At 47.8% G+C, this 17,012-nt stretch overlaps 2 protein-coding genes across 6 annotated transcripts; one reads left to right on the top strand and one right to left on the bottom strand.

Moving 5' to 3' along the window:
- Window positions 1-142: 142 nt before the first annotated feature.
- On the bottom strand, window positions 143-7,847 carry LOC128409105 (zinc finger protein 397-like). 5 transcript variants are annotated; one of them, XM_053379328.1, is made up of 6 exons: window positions 7,376-7,847; window positions 5,979-6,485; window positions 3,716-4,473; window positions 3,373-3,396; window positions 3,255-3,333; window positions 143-2,214 (listed from the first exon to the last, which is right to left on the bottom strand). In XM_053379328.1, exons 3-6 carry the CDS (start codon window positions 3,821-3,823, stop codon window positions 1,538-1,540), a joined length of 888 nt encoding a protein of 295 aa, XP_053235303.1. In that variant the 5' UTR covers window positions 3,824-4,473; window positions 5,979-6,485; window positions 7,376-7,847; the 3' UTR covers window positions 143-1,537. The 5 variants fall into 5 exon arrangements, with proteins under 5 accessions (XP_053235303.1, XP_053235304.1, XP_053235301.1 ...); XM_053379329.1 differs by having other exon boundaries at window positions 3,273-3,333; XM_053379326.1 differs by having other exon boundaries at window positions 3,255-3,396.
- A 26-nt stretch (window positions 7,848-7,873) lies between these two features.
- On the top strand, window positions 7,874-16,478 carry LOC128409017 (zinc finger protein 397-like). Its single transcript, XM_053379175.1, has 4 exons — window positions 7,874-8,112; window positions 9,681-10,693; window positions 11,820-11,928; window positions 13,227-16,478. The coding sequence occupies exons 2-4, from the start codon at window positions 9,890-9,892 to the stop codon at window positions 14,243-14,245; spliced, it is 1,932 nt and encodes a 643-aa protein (XP_053235150.1). The 5' UTR covers window positions 7,874-8,112; window positions 9,681-9,889; the 3' UTR covers window positions 14,246-16,478.
- Window positions 16,479-17,012: the final 534 nt, after the last annotated feature.

The raw sequence follows: 17,012 nt of genomic DNA, 5'->3' as shown, positions 1-17,012 counted from the left end.
TATGTGACTACAGTGGCAAAAATGTTACTTGTCCAAAAATTAAAAGAAGAAGTTCCAGCAAAGGAAGAATGGATACAAAAACTTATGGAATATGCTGAAATGGTGAAACTTACCCGAAGAATAATAAATCAAGATAACAATCTTTTTACAAAAGAATGGAAATGGTTTATTGAATATTTACAGATAAAAACATTGGCAGGATTATTGTAATAACCTGCAGCTTCATAAGAGTATACATTTAAAGAAGATGAATAAGTGAACAAATTGAAGTTAATTTGGATATGCAGAAGATATTAAAAATACATTTAAGGAGCCACAGAAAGTGGGGGAAGGAAGTCAAGTTTTGAAATTTCAAAATGATTGTAAAATCAGTTAAATGTATATATCTGAAGTGTGTGTGTGTGTGTGTGTGTGTCTGAAAAGTAATAATAATAATAATAAATAATTATTATAATAAATAATTATAATAGAGCTGGAGCAGGGATGGGGGACTCTTTGCTGACCAAGGGCAGCGTTCTGTTCTGGTCAGGGCAGAGGAAAAAGTGGACAGAGCAACAGATGTGAATTTTACCTTTGTACAGCTGGGCAGTTGCTACACACATTCCCAATCCCACAAAAGGCAGTGATGGCCACCAACCAGGATGGCTTTAACATTTAACGTCTCACATCAAATATAACTGATCTGTAGAAAGGACTTTATGATCTGAACGCAGAGAGCCAGTGTGGTGTAGTGCTTAAGAGTGGTAGTCTCGTAATCTGGGGAACCGAGTTCGCGTCTCCGCTCCTCCACATGCAGCTGCTGGGTGACCTTGGGCCAGTCACACTTCTCTGAAGTCTCTCAGCCCCACTCACCTCACAGAGTGTTTGTTGTGGGGGAGGAAGGGAAAGGAGAATGTTAGCCGCTTTGAGACTCCTTAGGGTAGTGATAAAGCGCGATATCAAATCCAAACACTTCTTCTTCTCTTCTTCAGAGGCGATGTATGTACTTATGTAACCCAAAAATATTTAATAAAAACAATTTGTTCAAAGAAGAAGGTTAGGCAATTCCATTAGCGGCCTATTCATGGCTATTAGCAACAACTGAAGTATTTTGGAGGCAGTATGCTGCTGTATACGCAATTACTGGGAATCACAAGTGGGGAGACAGCACTCTTGCACCCGGGAGCTTGAGGGCATCCCAGCCCCCCACCGCCTAAAAGGAACGCTTTCCCTAAGTTTGGCCCCTGTGAGAACAGGGATGTCTTTGGCCCAATCTAGCAGGGTCTCCCCCCATCTCATTAAAGCACCCCCCCTTCCTGACCTGGGGAGTTGTAGTCCCAAAAAATATCCGTAGGGCAGCAGGCTTGGGGAGGTTGCTCTAAGGAGCTTAGGGCAGCACACAGTGTTCCACCACTGCCCATTTGAGCCTCACACCAACCCTATGAGGTAGGCCAGGCAGAGTGTCACACCAGTCTCAGCCTGACACTCCAGTCATGGATGTCCGTACAGTCAAATCCCCCATTATGAACATGTCTATGACCTGGTGTGCATGGATATATTACGTTTTTTGAGGTCCAGCATTAGAAGGGAAGCCTTCCCCAAAGTCAGAGCACTCAAAGGGCTTCTCCCGCGTATGGGTCCCGTTGTGGGTGATGAGAGAGTCCTTCCGGCAGAAGCTTTTCCCGCAGACGACGCATCTGTAGGGCTTCTCTCCCGAGTGGATCCTCTCGTGCCTCACGAGCTGCTGCCTCCGGCTGAAGCTTTTCCCGCAGTCCCGGCACTCGTGGGGCTTCTCCCCCATGTGGATTCTCTTGTGTGTGGTAAGGTTTCCTTTCTGGGTGAAGCTTTTCCCGCACTCGGAGCATTTATGCGGCTTCTCGCCCGTGTGAATTCTCTCATGGATCACCAGGTGGGCGCTGTTGTTGCAGATTTTGCCGCAGTAGGCGCATTCGTACATCTTCTGGGCTTTCTTGGGAAGGTCCGCTCTCGGAGGGCAGCTTTTCTCGCTTCTGGTGCCAGTTTTCAAAAGGCCCTTTTGGGAGGGACAACAATTGAAACCTTTGTTATATGGGAAAGCTCGGCCTTCTGTCTCCTCTGGCTGTTCTGAGGGGCACATCTGTCTCCCTGGTGCCTCTTCTAGCTCCTCCAGACCCCCTTGGGCTCCTGTCAATGGCATCCCATCAACTTTCTTGGGTCTTTTCAAGCCAACGTCCATCCAAATGTGCCCATCAGCTTCTGGAACAGAGAATTTAGGACACGAGTCACATACCCTCTACAGTTCTATAATTCTAAATAATCAATGATGTGTTTTTGCCCATATGTATTGTGTTTCCTTTGCACTGAAACGAACAGGGTGGAATAACATTAATGGCAACCTAATTTATGTAATATATGTAATTTCAGCACAAAGGGAAGTGAGACAAATAATGTAGTTTTTGGCAGGAGGCAAACTGTAGCAGAACAGAAAGGGCACTGCATATGACAAATACAGCGGAAATAGAAAAAAAATGTTTTCCCATTCTTAATTGCTACCTAACTGCAGTCATTCCATTAGGAATCCTGAACTGTTTTTATCCAACCTGGTAGCTATAAGAAACATAGCTGTAAGAACAAAAACCTAGCCCTGTGCTTCTGCCCCTTTTCCCTTTCATCTCAAGTATTTTTGTTATGTTTTATTGTTTTGACTGATTTATTATACTTTTACTGCATCTTACTTGTGTATTAATGTAACATTCACGACTCGGGAGTCTTTGGCCCCCAAATCAGTGTATGAATAATTGTCTGGTTTTATAATTTTATGATGCTTTAACATTTATATTACACATCATCATAATGGTAGTCATTTTTTTTTTGGTTGGTGGTTTAGAAATATTCCTACAAATATATAAATAAAACATAGCATGTATTTTAGACTATGAGTCTATGAGGGCAGTGACGATCTGTAAGCTGTTCTGGAAACCATTCCCAGTGCACCCCAAGGTACAAATGCTTAAAATAATTACATTGATAATTACCGTATTGACCTGAATATAAGCCCCCCCAATTCTGACCGTGAAAAGTTAAAGTGCGGCTTAAATTCACGACCTTATAAAAATGGGCTTTTACAATATCACTGCTGAAACAAACATATGGTAAAACAGAACGGGTGTGAATTCTTGCAGAATTTTAAAGGAGTGGCTTATATTCGGGTATTGTTTTTTCTTTTCTTTTTGACCCTTGAATTTTAAAGGTGCGGCTTCTATTCGGGTGCAGCCAATACGGTAATAAACCTTTACCCAGCAAGCTGGCCTCACCATCCTCCTCCGGCTTGACCTCCATAGGCAAAGGCAACTCCACAGCATTGGACTCCACAGCACTCGATGGATCCCATTCTGCCTTGGGGGAATTAGCAGCCGCCTCGTCCAAAGGCCCCTGTACCTGGAATGAGAAATGAATGGTTTTGCGATGCCACTACTTGGAAACCTGGGGAGCCATTTCCTTTGAGGGCAAGCTCCTCTCCCCCTTTTGCTTGCACTTTTTCTTAAGGAGAGAGATGGCACGAGCTTGAATTGAAGGGGAAAAGGTGTGGCACGGGGCACCAGCTTCCCTGGCTACCAGTGAAGGCCAACAACCTGGGGACAGCTCCAGTCTGTCTCTCCTTTCTGGCTTTACCTCTATAGAAGACCAAGATATAAAGGGGGCTATTGAGATGGAGGAACAGAACTCCTGGCAATTTAGCCACACTGAGTACCCTCACCTTTCGTCCTGGCACCTTGACCTCACGCAGCCTCAGCAAGAAATCCTCTGCTAGAGCCACCGCTCGGGCGCAGGTCTCGGGGCCCCGTTCTCTCACCCAGCTCTGCATTTCCGGAGGCAGGATGGCCAGGAACTGCTCCAAGATCACCAGATCCAGAATCTGCTCTTTGGTGTGTGCATCCGGTGCCAGCAACCGGTGGCAAAGTTCACGGAATCAGCTCAAGCCCTCTCGGGGACCCCCAGCCTCCTTGTAGCCAAACCGCCGGAAGCGCCGGCAACGCAACTCCAACCTGGTGGTGTCTTCCTCATCCGGAACCTCTTTCTTCACTTTCACAGAAGGATCCAGCCTTTGACTGGCCTCATTGGACTCTCTGAGTAGGCCTGGCAAGGGTTGGGCCATGCGCTCTCCTGCAGGCCACCAGATGGTATCCACAATGGCCTTGACACAGGCCTGGAAGTCCTCAGCACCGTCCTTTGACCAGAGCTGAGGTAGACGTGGGCTTTGCCGCCCCCATTCCGACTGAGGAGACTGCATCCTCCTCAGGAACGCCTGCCACTGGGTCTCCCAGCGCTGTTGAAGCGCCTCATCTGGTTCCTTTTTAATTTGTGGTGGGGCTGCCCTGCTCAGAAGGTCCTGGACGGTCCCAACCTGAACAACACAAAGATCTTGTCCTCCTGCCTCCAATTCCTCTTTGGCCTCAGGGCCCGCTAGGCCCAGTTCTTCCATTTTGCTTGGTTCTGAAAATTTCTTCTCAAGTTCTGAAAGCAAGCAAACAAAAAGGGAGTGTGTGAAGTCGTCCTTGCTTCTGACCTGTCCTGAATCTACTGCCCATCACTTTCGTTGAAGGAACCCAAATTATTATTGACTTATTTTGTTTGAACTGATATCCCACCCTTCCTCTACAAGGAGCCAGGACAGCAAGCACATTCACAGGGATGCATTCTAAAATCAGTTACAAGTAAAAAACATCTCCAGTTACATTCACACCACAGCCCCTCCAAGTGTCAGTCTTTTCAGCTGCATTAACTACAAACACCAAAATCTGGGATCCCCTCAAAACTGGTGTCAAAGTCATTTTGCAGTGAAAACCCTGCATTTTGCAGTGCCCCATGGAGTAACTGATATTTCAAAATGGGGTTTGTACTTAATGCTCCCAAATCCAATGTTGTCCGATTCACTCTTGGCAAATGTTTTGCAGCAACCCCCCGCATTTTGCATCGCCCCACAAACGGAGCAATTGACACTCAAACCCGGGGGTCACGGGGTCACCAAAAACCCAACCTTGTCTGATTCACTCCAAACTGGCACCAAACTTTGGCAAAGGTTTTGCAGCAAAACCCCCGCAAAAAGACCCCTGCAGGTGAGTTTCCTTCAGAGCTTTGCACTTTGTTACCAGCAAGACATTACTTGCAGGCAGATGACTAGGTTCAGGATCACCAAATGTCATACTGCCATCTGAATACTGGTGACAAAGAGCAGTTGCTGACATATTTTCATTTGCCTTTTTAAAAAAAGCTCTCTCTCTCTTGCAACTCCAGATTCAGGTAGGTAGCCGTGTTGGTCTGACGCAGTCAAAATATATATAAAAAATAAAAAAAATGTTCAGTAGCACCTTAGAGACCAACTAAGTTTGCTCTGAGTATAAGTTTTCGTGTGCATGCACAGTTTTTCAGATACCAAAAAAGTGTGCATGCACACAAAAGCTTATACCCAGAACAAACGTAGTTGGTCTCTAAGCTGCTACTGGACAATTTTTTTTTTTTAATATCTTGCAACTCAAGACAGTTTTCTTATCATCGAAGCGCTCCTTGTAAAAACATTGCATTACTACTGGGCCTTCTGCTGGAAGCATTGCTTTAATGCATGCAATGAACTGTGACTTGCAAAACAAGCAATCTCCTGTCACTTTCAAATACTGTGGTACCTCGGGTTAAGTACTAAATTCGTTCCGGAGGTCCGTTCTTAACCTGAAACTGTTCTTAACCTGAAGACCACTTTAGCTAATGGGGCCTCCTGCTGCCGCTGCACCGCCAGAGCACGATTTCTTTTCTCATCCTGAAGCAAAGTTCTTAACCCGAGGTACTATTTCTGGGTTGGCAGAGTCTATAACCTGAAGCGTATGTAACCTGAAGCATATGTAACCCGAGGTACCACTGTATTTTTGTGCCCGGTCTAACACAGAGACCTTACCTCCCCTATATCTTCCCTTACACGGCAATTACAAATGAGACCACACATGAATATTTAGCTTGTGAGTCCATACCTATATTGTAGGTTCGAATGGAGTTCTCTCTTGTGCTCCTGTATGTAAAATCTTCCGGTGAAATCTCAGCCCATTCCTCTGTAGAAAATGTGACTGTGAATTTCTTTCTGTCCAGGGTTTCATCAACAATTTTTTGTTTGCTCAAAAAGTACTCCTCCTCCTCCTCCTCGCTTTCCTCAGTGCTTCCATCCATGTTGTGGTCTCTGGACTCATCAGAGGATAAAGCTGATGAATGCTCATGATTTCCCCAGTCAGAAGCAACAGGTTCTGTACAAATTCCCAAGGTCTGGTAGACCCCATAGCGACCCCTGAGGACAGCTAGGTACAGATTGTATGCAGTAATGTTGATTTTCTTCTTTGCAAGTTTCTCACTAAGTCTTCTCCAAACCATGTGGTTTCTTCCAGAAATTTTTCCATTCTCTTGCACTATTGCTTCCCTTTCTTCAACAAGCAAAGGGGTCACCTCAGAAATAGGAAACGTGCGCTGTCTTGGCATTATTTAATGTACTATGGGAAATATATGAGAAACACAATTTATTTCATAAAATTTATACACCGCTTTATTCTTTTTTTAAAGAAACCCCCCCCAAAGCTAAAGTAAGCCTTTTCTTTTTTTTTATATAATATTTTTTATTAAACAATTTTTATATTAACACAAACAAAACATACAAAAACAAACAACAAACATTAACAGAACAAAAAACAAGTACCATTTCATGTCCTAATTTCTTAAACCTTACTTCCTCGACTTCCTCTTGCTTCCCGTTTCTGTATTCCAAGTTCAGCCTTTTCCCAATCTTTAACGTCCTGAGTTGTTTTTTTATTCTAACCATTTTTGGACTCCCTTTAAAGCCTCTTGACGACCACGGGAAACCTAAAGTAAACGCCGTAACACACAAGATTCTTTCTGCGTTTTGATGGTCTAAATTCTCTGCAATAAGAGTTAAATGCAACAACCGCCCTTTTATGTACAAGTGAATTGGTCAGTCTGGAGTTGCCCTTGATGACTGAACCTATGACCTTCTACATGCCAAGCAGCTGCTCTTTCCACCCAGCCACAGCCCTTCCCGGGGCTAGGCTGAGGGGCAGGCCTGGGGGGGGGGGCTGCAGCTGGACAGACAACCTTCGAGTTAGGGGCAGCCATGGGGGAAGCTGTGGATCTTTAGATGTTGTTGCGCTACAGCCCCCACCCTCCCTAGCTATGTTGCCTGTGCTGACTGGAGGCTGATGGGAGCTGGGAGCCCAACATCTGAAGGGCTACAGATTTCACCCACCCAGCCACCCCATCACCCCCTAACCCAGAGCCCGTGTTTGGGGACGTCTGCCTTGCAAAGCACCAGATCTTTGCTCTCCCCTCTGATCTCTCCCCTTTCTTTCATCCCCCTGCAACCACTCACCTCTTTCCAGCCTCTGTCTCTGCTGCAGCTTCGTCCTTGCAGGAGATCCCACAGATCCACCCAAGTTTAGACCATGCAAAAGGCTGCTTCTCCTTATTATTATTAATTATTATTATTATCCAGCCATAGAGAGGCAGCGGCAGGAAAAGGAAGGGAGCGCTGATAAATAAACCGGGGTCCCTCTAGGAATCTCAGCTCAGTCCATTTAACCACTTTAACCCCACGCCTAACAAAGCGAGGAGCCACTAAGGGGCAAATGCCCTAATCCAAATGCTTTTCAACTTGTTTTATTTATCCTTGGAAAGTTCTGATTTTTAAAAATTGCATATTATTGTTAATATTATTGTTCTTGTTAATATTATATAATATTATATTGTTGCAACCCTGGGGTTGTAGCCTCAGTGCCTGCTTTTGTGCAGGAATGATAAAGTTGCGTTGTGCTGTTTTGTTTTACTTGTCGCAAACGTGGAAAAAGAAGTTGCCCTCCTTGGTTTTCCTCCTCCTCCTCTGTCTCTTGTCTCTCGGGCGAGGCGCTCCAAGGGTTAAACCTAGAGACTCCCCCATTGCCTAGAGAGGCCCAGGACTCTTGGAGAGAGTTTTTTTGGGGGGATTTAAATACTGGACGCACCTTCCTGTTCTGTTCTAGCTACCCTGGGGAGAAAGAAAAAGAAAAAAATTGGCTTTGGGATTTCCCAGGAGTAGTATTGTTGGGGGAGGTCGGTGCATTTGGAGGAAAGGTGAGTAAACAATTACAAAAGGGGGGGGGATTTCTTGCTGCTTTTCAGAGAGCAGAAAAAACTGGACTTGGAGGGAGGATGCAATCTGAAATCTTATTTCCTTGCAACCATCAAGTTCAGCCCGGGAGCAAGTGGTTTGCAAAAGGGCTGCTTTCCAGAGAAGAAAGCGACCAATGTGTCCAGAACTGTCAGATCTTCACATCGCCTTCCCTATAGGCGTTTGCCTTTAAATGGCGGCGCTGACCTGCAGGAATTAAGCCCGCAGGAGCTGCTGCTTAGCCGGCGTGGAGATCGGCGCGGATCACCGGCCGGTTTGCTGCGAATCAAAAGGGGTGCAGCAGGGCAAGGCCCGGCGCTGCTGAATAAACGGGCCCTTTCTCTCTGTGTGTATACGTTGCTTGTTTGCTTTCCGCCTCCCTTTGTAGCCTGCAGATCAGACAAGTGGACATGCACACAAGCCCAGGTCCAAGGCACTTGCATATTAACCTGCAAAGCTCGAAGCAGCTGCGTGGGACCCAGATCGGAGAGTCTGAGCCTGTTGTTGGGCTCAGACTCCTGTCAGTATGGCCAGGGGCCAAGAATGATGGGATTTGTAGTCCACCGACATCTGGGGTTGCCACAGGCCACCCATCCCCAAAAGTGCCTTCTCCCTGACTAACTTACCCGCTTCCTAAGAAATGCTGGGGATGCCACCCCCAATGCCAAAACTAAATATGTGGTGACACGGGAATGGCATTCTCAGTGTAGAGATTTGAACAGCGACAAATCTTTGTGGGGTTTTGGTGCCAGCTAAAAATGTCTATATTTACCCAGGCCATTTATTAACAGACCCTGTGTTTGCTGCTACATGGCAGCAATTCGTTGTTGCTTCCCACATAATAATAATAATAATAATAATAATAATAATAATAATAACAACAACAACAATTTATTTATACCCTGCCCATCTGGCTGGGTTTCCCACTCTGGGTGGCTTCCAACAAAATATTAAAAATACATTAAAACATCAGTCATTAAAACTTCCGTAAACAGGGTTGCCTTCAGATGTCTTCTAAAAGTCAGAAAGTTGTTTATTTCCTTGACATCTGATGGGAGAGCGTTCCACAGGGCAGGCGCCACTACTGAGAAGGCCCTCTGCCTGGTTCCCTGTAACTTCACTTTTGGCAGTGAGGGAACCGCCAGAAGGGCTGAATGATGAGGGTGGAGACGCTCCTTCAACCCTGCATCCAAACTGTCATCACCCAAAAGCGCTAACTTCATTTACAATTTATTTTTATGATGTTAAGTTGTTGTTGTTTTAAAAACTGATAATGTGTTTTGATACCGAAACCTGCCACAAGACCTTAGGGTAAAGGGCAGGTAATGAATGAATGAATGAATGAATGAATAAATAAATAACATTAACAAAATACAGTTAAAACCAGCAGTAAAACAGTAACAGCCAGCATCAGTTTAGGTTCCAATCGTGCGTCTGCTTACAGGGAGTAAATCACATTGAATTCAATTTGGCCATTAATAGGTAGTAAGTTATGTTTCTCACAGTCTGTGCTTGTTTTTTCCCCCCTCAGAGAGAAGCTTCACTGCATAAGTATGTTGTGTGACGTACCGCTTGTTTAAAAACACAAAATCCCCACTTCTATGGAAAACGACCTCTTCTTTTGACCAAATTGCAGAGCAGGGCTGTGAGAGCAGCAAAGAGGAACACGGAAGATTCCAACAAGTTCTTGGGGAGAGGGTGTGTAAAAGTCCAGAGCTCCACTCTTTTCTCTGAGAGGAAATGGCAACCAAGAAAGGGTCTGCACCGGCTGGCAGATGCCAGGCCACACCAGCGCCTTCAAGTGTCAAAATGGAGGAACGTGACCCAGCAGGCCCCAAACCAGCCGAGGGAGCAGAAAAAGCGGGGAAATCTCCTCGTGTCCTCCAGGTTGGGACCATCAGAGAGTTCCTTGACTGGGCTGCCCCGCTGCAAGTGAAACAGGAGCCCGATGAGGGTTTGCCTGAATGCTGGGAAGCCCAGTGGCAAGAGTTCCTCCGGGCCATGCAGTCCTCTCACTTGGGATGGGGCAACCCACCAGTGACAGAGGAGGCTGCGCCATGGGGGGACAACAAGGCCTTCTTCGCCTCCTTCGAGCGGCTAGCTGGAACCTGCCACTTGCCTCGACGGGAGTGGCTGGCCCGCCTGCTGCCTGTCCTGAGCCGGGAGGCCAAAGAGGCCTACAGCAACCTCAGCCTGCAGGACCGAGGGGAGTACGGCAAAGTCAAGGCGGCCATTTTGAAGGTGGACGCCATCCGCATGGAGACGCAGCGCCAGCGCTTCCGGCAGTTCCGCTACCACGAGGCCAAGGGTCCCCGGGAGGTGTGCGGCCAGCTCCGTGAGCTGTGCCGCAGTTGGCTGAAGCCGGAGAAGCACACCAAGGAGCAGATCTTGGACCTCCTGGTTCTTGAGCAGTTCCTCACCCTCCTGCCCCAGGAAATCCAGAGCTGGGTGAGGGAGCACGACCCGGAGACCTGCGCCCAAGCAGTGCCGCTGGCCGAGGCATTCTTGCTGAGGCGGCGAGAGGCCGAGAGGAAGGAAAAACAGGTAACTTCTCTTAATCTTGTTCCAAGTAGCTTGCGGCAGGAGTGTCCGTGGTCCCCTCAGAGCTCAACATTTTACAAAAGTACTGCACAGAGATGGCTCTCAGAAACCAAATTCCTTGAGCTTTGCGTAATATGTGTGTGGTTTCCTACCTGCACCACTTATTTGCATGCAGACAAATGTAATTTAAAGTCACATGAGTATCTGCAAATATCAGGGATTTCATGTTTCTTGAATTGATTTTAGAATGAATTGATTTTAGAATTCATGTCAATTAACTGGTTGTGATTTTATGTAAACTGTGTTACTTTTATTGCTGTTAGCCGCTCTGAGCCTGGCTTCGGCTGGGGAGGGCAGGATATAAATAAAATAAAATAAATTATTATTATTATTATTGTTATTATTATCATCACAAGGGATGCGGGTGGCGCTGTGGGTAAAACCTCAGCGCCTAGGGCTTGCCGATCGCATGGTCAGCAGTTCGAATCCCCGCGACGGGGTGAGCTCCCGTCGTTCGGTCCCAGCTCCTGCCCACCTAGCAGTTCGAAAGCACCCCTAAGTGCAAGTAGATAAATAGGGACCGCTTTCTAGCGGGAAGGTAAATGGCGTTTCCGTGTGCGGCTCTGGCTCGCCAGAGCAGCTTCGTCACGCTGGCCACGTGACCCAGAAGTGTCTCCGGACAGCGCTGGCCCCCGGCCTCTTAAGTGAGATGGGCGCACAACCCCAGAGTCAGACACGACTGGCCCGTACGGGCAGGGGTACCTTTACCTTTACCTTTATTATCATCACATAGTTGAAATATGGAACTTGCTCCCACCAGCTACTTCGCCAGGACGGCTGTGTTCTCCCTCCACTGCCAGGGGCAATGTGCCTCTGAATGCCACCTGCTGGGGTTGGTAGTTAGGGAGAATGCTTTGGTTCTCTGGTCCTTCTTGTAGACTTCCCATCACCTGCAGGAACAGGATGCTGGACTAAATGGGCCATTGTCTTGAATCACCATGTTCTTACGATATCTGTGTTCTGGTTTGTGTATTAAGTTAGGAAGTGCAAATGATGTAGGTTTGCATTGAGAAGCAAGCCAAACTAATTTCTTCCCGCGTTCGTACGTTTAAATTAACTACTGTTGCAGGCACTGGAAGCCCCAGCTGTGAATCGTCCCGAGGCAAAGCCATCTCCCATGGGTCCCGGACTGAAGCGGCTGTGCAGAGGGGTGAAGCAAGAGGAAGCCAGAGCACTGGGTAAGGATTTGCTGCCTTCTAGGCATCAGAGTTTATTGCGTGTTTCTTAGGGCCTGGCTACTTCTGTCTTGGGAGTGTGAGCGGTTCGCGGTAGCTATGAGAGTGGTGATGCCACCTGGATGCTTGCCCACCCAAGCCCTTTCTTTCCATGAAAGGACTGACAAGAAACAGCCACGGATTTTGGCTGGGCCCAGGAAGGCCAAGGCTCCATCCCATTGCTGAACTACAACTCCCATCAGCCCTAGCAAGCATGGTCAACAGTCAGCATTATGGGAGCAATAAAACAACTGGAAGGCTATAGGTTCCTCATCTCTGGTATATGAGACGAGCCTTCCTTTGCAGTCCAAATGATACCGCTCAGGCAGAGGTCCACTTCTTTGAAAACTAGACTATAGTAAAGGAGTCTAGTTGGGATTTGGGGTTGGAACATGATTGCTGGGCCTGTTCATTCTGCCATCTGAAAAACTCATCGGCTCATGTGAAAAGGGTTACTTTCTCTTCAGCATCTTGGGAGACACAAGTATATATCATTTTTATTAAGTCTCAAACAATATTCCAAAGCATTTATCATCATATACATTTTTTTAAAAAAACATACAAAGTTTCTTCTTTACTCACCCCCCCTTTCCTGGTGTTTGTTCCTTTTTATTCCTTTTTATTAGCTGTTTTATAACACAGATATTTTTTATTATCTAAACCCTGCTGTCGTTAAAGCTTTTATATTTCAAAACCTGACCACGACTTCTTATATTGGTGATCTATCAGTGGTCTCCAATCCTCCTTAAACACTTCGTCATTATGCCCTCTTTGTTTGGCATTTAATTTCGCCATTTTAGCATAGCCCATCAGTTTCATAAGCCTTTCCTCCTTAGTTGGTAATCCTTGCTCTTTCCACCTCTGTTCATATGAAGTTCTAGCTGATGTTGTCGCGTACGTAAACAAACTACCGTATTTCTTGCTCTATAAGACTCACTTTTTCCCTCCTAAAAAGTAAGGGGAAACGTGTGTGCGTCTTATGGAGCGAATGCAGGCTGCACAGCTATCCCAGAAGCCAGAACAGCAAGAGGGATTGCTGCTTTCACTGTGCAGTGATCCCTCTTGCTCTTCTGGCTTCTGAGATTCAGAATATTTTTTTTCTTGTTTTCCTCCTCCAAAAACTAGGTGCGTCTTGTGGTGTGGTGCGTCTTATAGAGCGAAAAATACAGTATCCAGTTTTCTTGGGATCTCTGCCTCCGTATTGGGAGACACAAGTCCATTAGGAAACGTGAGGTCTCTTCTCCCCCCCCCTTTTCTTTTAGACAAAGGTAGCTCCAGCAGTGACTACGTGGAGAGGAGAGGAAACCGGAGCACAGAAAACGGCCTGAAGACTCCTAGCAGAGCCCGGCCGGGGGAAAGGCACTTCCAGAGTCCTGAGGGCAGGAAAGGTTTCCACCAAAACCCGGCCCTCATTAAACACCAGCGAGTCCACGCGGCAGAGAGTCCCCACCAGTGCCCGGATTGCGGGAAGCACTTCACTCAGCGCTCCAGCCTCACCATCCACCGGAGAATCCACACGGGGGAGAAGCCTTACCCTTGCCCCCAGTGCGGGAAGTGCTTCCGCCAGAGCTCGAACCTTCTCAAGCATCAGAGAATCCACTCGGGCGAGAAGCCGCACCAGTGCCCCGAGTGCGGGAAGTGCTTTGCTCAGCGCTCAAACCTTCTCATCCACCAGAGAACCCACACCGGTGAGATGCCCTACGTGTGCTCCGAGTGTGGGGCCTGCTTCAGCCAGCACCGAGGCCTGGTCACCCACCAGAGGATCCACATGGAAGAGATGCCCTATGGCTACGGCTGCCCGGACTGCGGGAAGTGCTTCCAGCAGAACTCGGACCTCACCAAACACCTTAGGGTCCACACGGGCGAGAAGCCCTACAGCTGCCCCGAGTGCGGGAAGAGCTTCAGCTACAGCTCGAACCTCAGCAAACACCAGAGGATCCACACGGGCGAGAAGCCCTACCTGTGCAACGTCTGTGGGAAAAGCTTCAGCCACTTGTCGACCCGGAACACGCACCAGAGAGTCCACACAGGGGAGAGGCCGTACGGATGCACCGAGTGCGGGAAAAGGTTCATTTCCAGCTCAAAGCTCACAAGACACATGAGAACGCACTCAATATACACCCCTTACATCTGCAACGAGTGTGGGAGGAGCTTCAGCACTCACTCTTCCCTTACCACACATCAGAGAATCCACTCTGCTGAGAGCTACAGCGTGGGGAACTCTTGGGAGGCTGCTGAGCAGGGGCCCAGCAACCTCTCTGGCCGGGTATCACTTCTGTGACTGGTGCCTCCTGCCCTGTCCCTTTATGATTTAGCCTTTTCTGGTCACACAGGTCCATCTCAGCACTCGTAGAAAGGGTGCTAGTCCCTAAGGTGTTTGGAATCGGGAGGGCCTGTGCAGTGCAGGCAGGAAGCGAGGATAGAGGAGGGTCTAGGATTAGTACTGGTGGTTTTTTGGAAAATAGAAGTAGGCTGAGAATAGGATAGTAAGGGGGAACGGAAGCAAAATTTCAGGCTTATATCGGCGGTTAGTTTTAGAAGCGGTGTGATGGCTAGTGCAGAACAGAGGAGCAAAGAAGCTGGTCATAGGCTGCTTCCCCATGAACACAAATGGGCCTCCTTTTAGCGAAATGTGCCCTAGCTGCAGTTTAGCAATGCAATAGCTAGATAGAAACTCCAGTTGCAGGGGCAGTATATCTTCGAACCATCTGCCTGGCACAAGGCAATAGGATAAAATTGTTTGATTCCTACCATGTTTGTTAGCTTAACGGTAAGTAGCTAGATCAGTCCACGACCCCCACAGCTTGATGCTGTCCAGCTGCTTTGACAACTCCCATCCTCCCAGTGCTGGCAGGGGCTGATGGGAGTTGTAGTCCAAAACAGCCAGAGAGCCCTAAGTTGGGAAAGGCTGATCTAGGTGGTCTTATTTGGGAAGTGGAATCCTGGATTAAGATTGGCAGCAAAGTGATTCAGATCTTTTGAGAGGAGAGTGTTGCTTAACCCACAAATCGTCTTTAAAATAAAAATAAAAATGCAGCTACTCAACAACAAATTCTCTGGGTGGCTTACAAACAAGACAATATGTTAAAAAGTTATAATAATAAGCAATAAAAGATGGGAGAAGGGGGAAAATACCTCTTTCCTGGCAGCAAAAGAAGCCTAAACAATCCACAGCCCGGATTAAACTACCCTAAGCTACAGCAGCCCACTTTAGAGAGTGGTTTGTAAGGATTCTCGGAATGCAGGTCACTTTGAACATTCTAAAGTGCTCCATCCTTCTGTGTCCTCCATCAAGGAAACGGGCGTTATAGTGGAGGCTGAGGACCATGAAAACACTCTAGGCAGGGGAGAGAGACAGGGCCAGGAGGGTTGTGGCCTGGGAAGACGGGGTGCAATTTATAGAGAGTCCAAGGGTTCCCCGTGGTTCCCCCTGCCTGACCAAGAAACAAAAAGCACTCATTTTTTGTTATTAAGCAGTGGCCAGACGAGTTCACAAAGGGTAGGTCCATTAGTGGCAATTCGTGTTCATAGCTTTATGAAGCTTCTGGGTTCAGGCGTAGTGTAGGACTGGTTTCCTGGTGGGTGGGAGGAGCCATCAGGGGGTGGCCTTTGCTTCATATCCCACCCGTGGGGGCCACCCAGAGGCAGCTGGTTGGCTTCATTGCAGAGAAAATTTCAGGACTTGATGGGCTTTTTTTCTGATCCAGCAGGGCTTCCTTAGGATGGGATTGAGAAAGTTAAGGTTGATTCTCCGTGGCTGGGGGCGCAGGGGGAATTGGGCAGGTTCAGGCCACACTGTAGAACTGACCCCACCTTCCTCCTTTGTAAGTAACTCACTGCCATCTGTCCCTTTGGGACAAAATCCATCCCTTGAGAACATTGCCGTGCTTAGAGCTAAATTTGCCCTCCTTTCCACTGGCAGCAGGGAGCGGCCTGCAGGGGGCGCTGTGGTGTGTCCATTGACCCATTGCCTGTAGCCTATTGTATGAATCATGCATACAAGTTGCTCTGCTCACTTTCACCTCTGGCCTCACCCACCCCTGGCCCCTGGCAGGTGCCCTGCAAGGCAATATGGCCCTTGAGCTAAAAGAAGCTCCCTGCTCCTGCTCTATATTGATACCGCCCACAACATTCCAGAAATTGCACTCGTAAATAGTCAACCATGGAGGTGTCTGTGTGTGCGTACCTCAAACCTTAGAAGGAGGGGAGGGGAAATGGTTAGAGGTTCTTGGGAACCTCCTTCGTGGCATTGCAGAGGCCCACTCAACTTTCCACATGCTGCCGCTGTAACGTTACTGCTGTTACGAGGGATATATGGCCTAAGCATTGCTACACATGTGGAAAGCGAGTGGAAATCCTGGTTTGAAGGGCAGGTCCGCTCTGCACATTTTTGTCATGTTCAGTCCACATTCAAAGCACGTGGCTTCCCCCCAAAGCATCCTGGGAGGTTTAGTTTCCCATTCACGGCTGACACACTCAGTCGAGGTGGTGGAGAGAGCCCTCTTGGCTTTTCAGAACCTGTGTCTTCCCAGGCCGTGAGCTGGTTTTGCTTCCAAAGATTGATCTGTGATGAGGCACCAGGTGTCACAGAATTGTGGAGTTGGAAGGGACCACTAGGATCATCTAGTCCAACCCCCAGCAATGCTGGAATCTTTTGCCCAACGTGGGGCTCGAACCCTTGACCCCGAGATTAAGAGTCTCTGGCTCTAACGACTGAGCTATCCCTGACCCTGCTGCACAGACCTTTGGGACAAAGGACTTTGCAGGCAGCACCTGAGTCCACTTTCCTGCTCGGCATCCCGATGGATTGTTGGAGAGGTGCAATAGCCTAGCTTGGGAAACATGCAGACCAGCTCACATTCGGGACCATGGACTCAGTGAGACACCATCAGAGGTGAAAATGCCACATGGTCACAGGGTGCTTATGGTGGGTTTCATTTCTCACAAGCTGTCAGAGGGTGGCCACAGCTGGAATGAGCTTGAAGAAGGCAGGAGGACTGAGTTGGCTGTTTCTCCTTCATGGAGCTGCAATTCCCAGGAACCCTAAC

The sequence above is a fragment of the Podarcis raffonei genome, chromosome 2 (assembly GCF_027172205.1).
Source record: "Podarcis raffonei isolate rPodRaf1 chromosome 2, rPodRaf1.pri, whole genome shotgun sequence".
In the NCBI taxonomy this organism is placed as follows: domain Eukaryota; kingdom Metazoa; phylum Chordata; class Lepidosauria; order Squamata; family Lacertidae; genus Podarcis; species Podarcis raffonei.
The sequence above is the reverse complement of the archived record's forward strand: the minus strand, read 5'-3'. Positions and strand labels throughout refer to the sequence as shown.

Bases quoted from the DNA above. Each gene is read 5' to 3' on its own strand.
- LOC128409105 (XM_053379325.1), bottom strand. From the start codon at position 6,474: ATGCCAAGACAGCGCACGTTTCCTATTTCTGAGGTGACCCCTTTGCTT. The intron at 4,474-5,978 runs GTATGGACTCAC...GCTTGCTTTCAG, and splicing joins CATTCGAACCTACAATATAG to AACTTGAGAAGAAATTTTCA.
- LOC128409017 (XM_053379175.1), top strand. From the start codon at position 9,890: ATGGCAACCAAGAAAGGGTCTGCACCGGCTGGCAGATGCCAGGCCACA. The intron at 10,694-11,819 runs GTAACTTCTCTT...CTACTGTTGCAG, and splicing joins CCGAGAGGAAGGAAAAACAG to GCACTGGAAGCCCCAGCTGT. The intron at 11,929-13,226 runs GTAAGGATTTGC...CTTTTCTTTTAG, and splicing joins AGAGGAAGCCAGAGCACTGG to ACAAAGGTAGCTCCAGCAGT.